The sequence below is a fragment of the Mizuhopecten yessoensis genome, unplaced genomic scaffold (genome assembly GCF_002113885.1).
Source record: "Mizuhopecten yessoensis strain PY_sf001 unplaced genomic scaffold, ASM211388v2 scaffold6859, whole genome shotgun sequence".
Classification (NCBI taxonomy): domain Eukaryota; kingdom Metazoa; phylum Mollusca; class Bivalvia; order Pectinida; family Pectinidae; genus Mizuhopecten; species Mizuhopecten yessoensis.
In genome coordinates, this window is record NW_018406760.1 from 88,085 (window position 1) to 95,692 (window position 7,608).

The 7,608-nt window shown below is 39.2% G+C and overlaps 1 protein-coding gene across 2 annotated transcripts in view; it reads right to left on the reverse strand.

Moving 5' to 3' along the window:
- LOC110452728 (GRAM domain-containing protein 1B-like) overlaps positions 1 to 7,608 on the reverse strand; it is a 92,752-nt gene that overhangs the window by 47,746 nt on the left and 37,398 nt on the right. For both annotated transcript variants that reach the window (XM_021501375.1, XM_021501376.1), the window contains exon 7: positions 6,524 to 6,601. In XM_021501375.1, the coding sequence (XP_021357050.1) occupies positions 6,524 to 6,601 (78 nt within the window). The remainder of the gene's footprint in view (positions 1 to 6,523; positions 6,602 to 7,608) is intronic.

Here is a 7,608-nt window from a genome sequence, read left to right on the forward strand (position 1 = left end):
CTGGACGTTCTTCCGAACGCAATTGGTGTCTAACAGCTTTATCAATGTCATCGAGGCTTTGCTTCGAACCGTCACAGCCTGTCTGAATGGTATTAGAGGACCGATCTACCAGAGATCTCCAGAGAGAGATGCCAAAGATAGGCTAATGGCTGAACGTATGAAGGACCGTTTGACAACACCGAATGGTTTAGCTCAGAGAGTCAAGACAGATCCGGATCTATCTAGACGGGCAAGGTCCGAGTTTGTCAAGATGGATGCATCTTCCGTACTGTTTCCCCGTCTCGATCTTGATTACTTGAGAACCATTACGTGTGGAACGTATCAGATATCTCTGGCTCCTGGTTACATCGCCGAACATTTAAGTGATGACGGAGACTATGAGGTGTGGCTTTACCAGCACTCCCCAGACCTTCTCCGATGTCAAATACATTCTCGACACAAAAGCCAAACGAAATATAACGTTTGGATACGGTTCACCGTTTCACCCGATGTTGAGGCCCCAATAAAGGACTACTACTGCCAGTGCCCAGTTGGAGAGAGAACGATGGGAATGTGTGCGCACATCTCCAGTATCTTGTACTACCTTGGGTATTACAGGACGCTGGAAAACCCTCGACCATTACAACCACAGGTAAAGAAATTCCGACAAAACTTGAAATAGTTTTCCATGCGGCAACGGAGTGCATATGTCGAAAGTATGTTTGGGGCTCGATATGAAAGATCCCCGTTACCATGTGACTAACCAAACTTATAAATATAGGTATTATACAATCGCCCGTAGCTATGAACACTCCCGTAAATGCGAAAACCAACCAAAATCATAAGGAACACGTTTTGTTTGTTGTTCTGTCTATTTGTCAGCCAATGTCTTCAACCACGGGGACTTGTGAAGTAGCCATCTTGGATTTTTTTTATGAAAAAGTGTTTCTCTCACTTTTTTTCATATCTGTGTACATATTCTCAACATACCGAGCAAATACTCTCGTTTTTTTGTTAATTATCTAAAGAAAGTCGAAAATCGGCAATTCAACCATAGGCTAATTCAACCCAACATTTGAAAATGTTCCACCACTTACATTTTGATGATTTTTCCTCTCATCAATAGCATATTACGTACTGTTTAATAGGATAAAAATTGGTTTGCATCCAACGCCCATAAAAGGGTGTATTCTCTAAAAAACACAGTTTTTGTGTCTAAAATGTTATCATCGAAAATGGCATTTTTGAGATTGTTTCTTCCATAAAACAGCCAAATGGCGCGATGGAAACATGATTTTTTGTCACAATCATGCCATGAATGTATTCTTTACGGTGACCATCATTTGATTAGATTTTCATTAATATTTTACATAACATGCACATTTTATCAACACTTAGACAGCTTCTGAAAGGTACAACTTTGAGGAGCCATAAAAAACAAACCAAGTGACCTAAATCTTCATACTTTATAGATTTGTGACCACAACGGCATGGGCAATGCACCACCAACAGGAAATTTGAATCAGAGAAGGAGCCGTTTTGGAAACCGGCCCTCTACACCCGATATATCAACTGTCACTTCCGCATGTATTGGTAAGTATTGTAATACCGTTATGACCGTTAGGTGGAAGGTAGGAATCACGGGCGGAAATAGGTAAGCGTGGGAGAGACGACGTACTATACAGGTAGAGCTGGTGTTGGCTTATCGTCTCTGTACACCCGATGGAATTATAGGATATTCCAGTGTGAATATGAGCACAGAAGACAGTCTGTGGTGAGTATCTTATATCTCTCTTCTATTTCTGTAACTATATCTCGGGTATCGTTGCGTTATACCTGCATTTTATCGGTCAAACCTTCTGTTTATCGGTGGGGTCCACTCATGCGTGACGATTGTTGTTATTGTGTTACAATGTTCTACACTGTTTAATAATGGTTTTTGACATTTATTATGTCAAGTATCCAATAGCAAATGTATAGTAAATGCATACATAAGTAGTCAGATGTATGTGTATATTGTAAATATCAGTTTGATCACTGTTAACGTGTATCGGTTCAATAAGAAAATGTATGGAAGCACTGATCCATTGGTACATTGTATTAGCTTCTAGTCTACTGTGCGACTGTGCGCGTGTAAAATGTATGGAAGTCGGGAGTGGAAATAGAGTACGTATTTGAGATTTCGTGATGTATAAGTTATTTGTGGACCTGCACATTAGTTTAGATCATTTATTATAGTTTCATTAACATTATGTAATGGTAAAACTATTATTTGATTGACATTAACTATTTTGAATATTTTGATACACTTGCATGTCTAGTAATAAGTTGTATGAGAGAGTGATGTGTTCTATCTTTGTATATTAATATATTTTAGCTTCACATGACGGGGAACCAGTCATTGTGGGTGACCACACAGAGCTTATAGTATGGCATCGTACAAGCAAGAAGCAACGGGACCAACCAGAATGCTACCTATTCAACGGGGTCAAGGTCAGCTTCTCAGAAGATGATGTCTGGCTGACCAGGTCAAGGCCATCAACCAGGACTGAAGAGTCAGCGTCTCAACGAGAGACATAAAACCTTATCCAGTCATTGGAGGTTTGTGATGTGTATGTCTTGCGGGACATTACCTTTGTACAGACGCAAAGGTGTGTTAGCGTTATTGAGCTAACATTTATCACCGTTGGTGATCTGATCAGTATTATACTGCATTGTAGCTACGCTATTTGATACTTCGAAACATACTGTGTCTACGTTGGGTCATCTGTGCCGTCAAGGAGTGAAGATGAAAGAGACTGTAGTATTATTAGTTATCTGTTAGATAGTGCGTGTGAATGTGAGAGCGTAATTTGTTTTTGATATATTCTTGTTGTAAATAAATTATATACTCTTTAAACTATTTCTATTTATTATCATTAGCCACAGTACACAACGGACGCTCGTCCAACGTTACATCAACTAAATCAGTCCATCCCTCCAGTCATGGAACCCCAATACGTGCAACAGCCCACTCCTGGACCCCGGGTAATAAAAGCGGACATCGTCAGTCAGCTTCTACACAGTCCGGTAACACATCTACTGGACAACGATGAACACTTTAAGTAATGTGTGTTGTTGTTTATTATATATAATTCTAATATAAGCTCCATAAGCTGTTACTCAATACTCATGACTGATATAAGTTTGTAAGCAATCAAATATGTTATATTAGTTAAAAAAACAAGAGGCCCAATGGGCCTGCATCGCTCACCTGGTATAAAACTCACACTTGTAACCTTAAAAGTGATCTAAAATAAAGCTACAGGAAAAATATCAGTATTTATGATTAAAATTCATTCAAAAGACCCTGTTATTTTTTTTTTGAACATTTCACCCCTGTGATTAAAAGTCGAACAAAGTTATTATGTTGAACACATTGTATAGCCTTTCATCTCAGGATGCAACTTGCAAAGTATAAACATCCTTGGACCCATGGTTATTCAGAAGAGGTTGTTTAAAGATTTAAAAAAAAATTGACCCCTGTGACCTTGAATATAAGTCAAAGTCCAGCATATGCTACTGGCCGAATATCAACTCCCTGGGCATTTTGGTTATTGAGAAGTCGTTTGAGTCATTCATTTCAACAAACTTGGTAGCCCTTCATCCCATCATGCTACAGGCCTAATTTCAGTACCCTGGCCCTTTTGGTTATTGAGAAGAAGTTGTTTGAAGATTTTAAAGATATCTGACACCAGTGACCTTGGAAGTGGGTCGAGGTCATTCATTTGAACAAGCTTGGTAGCCCTTCATCCCATCATGCTACAGGCAAAATATCAGTACCCTTGTCCTTTTAGTTATTGAGAAGAAGTTGTTTGAAGATTTTACGACATTTGACCCCTGTGACCTTGAACATAAGTCAAAGTCCAGCATATGCTACTGGCCGACTATCAACTCCCTGGGCATTTTGGTTATTGGGAAGTCGTTTGAGTCATTCATTCCAACAAACTTGGTAGCCCTTCATCTTGGCATGCTACAGGCCCAATATCGGTACACAGGGCCTTTTGGTTATTGAGAAGAAGCTGTTTGAAAATTTAAGACATCTGACCCCAATGACCTTGAAAGTTGGTCAAGGTCATTTATTTGAACAAACTTGGTAGCCCTTCATCCCAGCATGCTACAGGCCCTATATCAGTACCCTGGGCCATTTGATTAGGGAGAAGAAAATGTTTGAAGATTTTAAAGATATCTGACACCAGTGACCTTGAAAGTGGGTCAAGGTCATTCATTTGAGGAAACTTGGTAGACCTTCATCCCAGCATGCTACAGGCCCAATATCAGTACCCTGGGCCATTTGATTAGTGAGAAGAAAATGTTTGAAGATTTTAAAGACATCTGACACCAGTGACCTTGAAAGTGGGTCAAGGTCATTCATTTGAGCAAACTTGGTAGACCTTCATCCCAGCATCCTACAGGCCCAATACCAGTACCCTGGGCCATTTGGTTATTGAGAAGAAGTTGTTTGAAGATTTTAAAGATATCTGACACCAGTGACCTTGAAAGTGGGTCAAGGTCATTCATTTGAACGAACTTGGTACCCCTTGATCCCAGCATGCTACTGGCCAAATATCATCTTCCTAGGCCTTTTGGTTATTGAGAAGAAGTTGTTTAAACAACAAGTTGACGCCGGACGCCGGACGCCGGACGACAGACGACGGACGACAGACGACGGACGACGGACGGACGGAAGGACGGACTACGGATGCCGCACCATAACATAAGCTCACTTGCCCTTCAGACAGGTGAGCTAATAACAAAAACAATAGGTCTTTTCACAAAAAGTGAAAAGCCCTAATAAGTGTTATACAACATCATGGAATGAATGTAGTATTGCATTATTGAAACCGAGGAGAACAACTATTAATTATAGTGAAATATTCAGGATGCATAACTCCAATGATTACGATACGATACTAATTGTTGGCCGTTGTATGGAAATAAACCTTCCTAAGAAGAAGTTGTTTAAAGATTTCAATATATTTGACTTCTTTAAATTTGGACATACATACGTCATTCATTTGAACAGACTTAGTAGCCTGTCATCTCAGCATGCTGCTGGACAAATATCATCACCCTCAACCTTTTGGTTATTCAGAAGAAGTCATTTATACTTTTCAACATAGTTGGCCCCTGTGACCTTGAATATGGGTAAAGGTCATTCATTTGAACAAACTTGGTAGCCCTTCATGCCTGCATGTTACTAGCCAAATATCATTACCCTGGACATTTAGGTTATGCAGAAGCTGTTTAAAGGTGTTTTAAGGCAATTGACCTGTGACCTTTAATGAGTGAAGGTCATTCATTTTAACAAACTTGGTAGCCCTTCATTCAAGCATGCTACTGGTCAAATATCATCATCCTGGTCCTTTTAGTTACGCAGAAGAAGTTGTTTAAAGTAAAATCTTGACGCCAGATGCAGGACGACAGACACTGAGCCATGGCATAAGCTCATCTGTCCCAAAGGGCCAGGTGAGCTAAATATTAATAAAGATATCCAGCGGTCACCTTTTCGGAAAGAGTATCAAGAGCCCTCACTCAGTAAGTTACCGTCAGATATTTGTGGTTATTGAACTTGTCTAAGCTGTTATGATAATAAACTTTGTTATGATTTTGAATTGAATCTGTTGAATCATTTTTTGAGTAAAGTTTATAGTACTTCATGCCAGGTATCTACTGGCCAAGCATCATCATTCTGGGCCTCCTGGTTATTCAGAAGAAGTTGTTTAAATACTTTTACATATTTGACCCCTGTGACCTTGAAAGTAGGTCAATGTAATTCATTTGAGGAAACTTTATAGCGCTCCGTCCTATGAATCTACTGCAAATATCATGGCTTTAGATCCACCAGTTCTTAAGAAGAAGTCATTCAAAGAAAAAGTTGATCGATTAAGGACGACGGACAATATACTGTTGTATCACAGGCTCAACTGGCTGGTTCTTCTGAAGAAGTCGTTTGCACTTTTTGAAACGTGTGTGACCTTGAAAGTCGTTTTTATTCGCAAACTTTGCATTGCTGTGTCAAATGAAGCTACCAGACAAAAATCATGATTCTTTGTCTTTCTTTTTTTCAGGAGAAGTTGTTTGAAGCTTTTGATATATTTGGCTTTGAAATAGGGTGAAGGTCATTTTTGTTCCCAAGCTTTGTTAAGCTCTATCAAAGGAATCTACCAGTTAAATATCATAATTCTGGGCCTTTTTGTTCTGAAAAGGAAGTCATTTGAAATTTCAACATATTTGACCTCTGTGAATTTGAAAGTAATTTCTGTTGGCAAACTTCGGGCCAGGTGAGCTCAAAATGACATCATGCATGGTCAATATTTAACAGTGGAAGAAGAAGTCTATATTTTTTTTATCAACACAAAAGGTACATAGGTAAACATGCAGCCGTTTGATGTAAGATAGAAACAAAATCCCAACTGCTTAAAATGTTTTCTCCTCTATGTAAAGAGAAATGAGCAACAACACTGGGGTTAGATTTGACAGCATACAACTGCATGTGCCTTACCTGATGTTGTGTCCTTTTCCAGAGACTGTATAGAAACTTGTAGGTGTTGTCTCTTGAGATGAAGGAGCCAAATACATACTGAAACAAACAGAGAAAAAAACAAGTTAATATAGAAATACAGGAAAAGTGGGAAATCTATAGTTTACACATTCAAGGTAAAAACAAACTAGAGGCCTATGCTGAGTGTCTTACATTATGACAATCAATCTATTATTAACAAGAGGCCCAATGGACCTGCATAGCTCACCTGGTCTAAATCTCACACTTGTAACACTAAAAGTGATATAAAATAAAGCTACAGGCAAAATATCAGTATTTATGACTAAAAGTCATTCAAAAGACCCATTTTAACATTTAACAAGAGTACCGCGGGGCGGAACAAAATACACCTGACGAATGCCATATAGTGTTATATACTTTCTACATTGAAATAAGATCTGCATAATTCTAAGAGTGGCTAATAGCTGACAGGTTATAAACAAAGGCCCAGAGGGCCTGTATCGCTCATCTGGAAATGTTAGTAAAATTGAAGTTGGAATAGCTAGATGTTGCTGGTAGTGTACATGTATTACATGGTTAGTCAGGGGTTATATTTATGCAATTGGACAAAATCCTGTCATTCCTACAGGAAAACAAGGGTTTGGCGAATTTGCTGTGTTTCCCCTAAAATCAGGTCGCCTTTACCCAATGATGCTTTAGACCAAATGTGGACAAAATTCTGTTATTCATACAGGAGAAGAATTTTCAAGAATTTGCTAAATTACCTCTATTGGGCCCCACCTCTCAGGCCCCAGGGGGGTCAGACACACCATTTACACAAAATTCATTTCCCTTCCGCATAGGATGCTACTGTTCAAATTTGGTCAAAATACCTTCATCTTAACGGAAGAAGAAAGGATATTAAAGCTATTTATTTGGCCCTGCCTCTCTGCCCCCAGTGAGGTCAGACACACCGTTTATACAAAATTGGTTCCCCTTCACCCAAGGATATTTCCTACCAACTTTGGACAAAAGCCTGTCATTCCTACAGAAGGACAAGGATTTTGAAGAATTTGCTATGTTTCCCCTATTATGCGCCCGGGGGG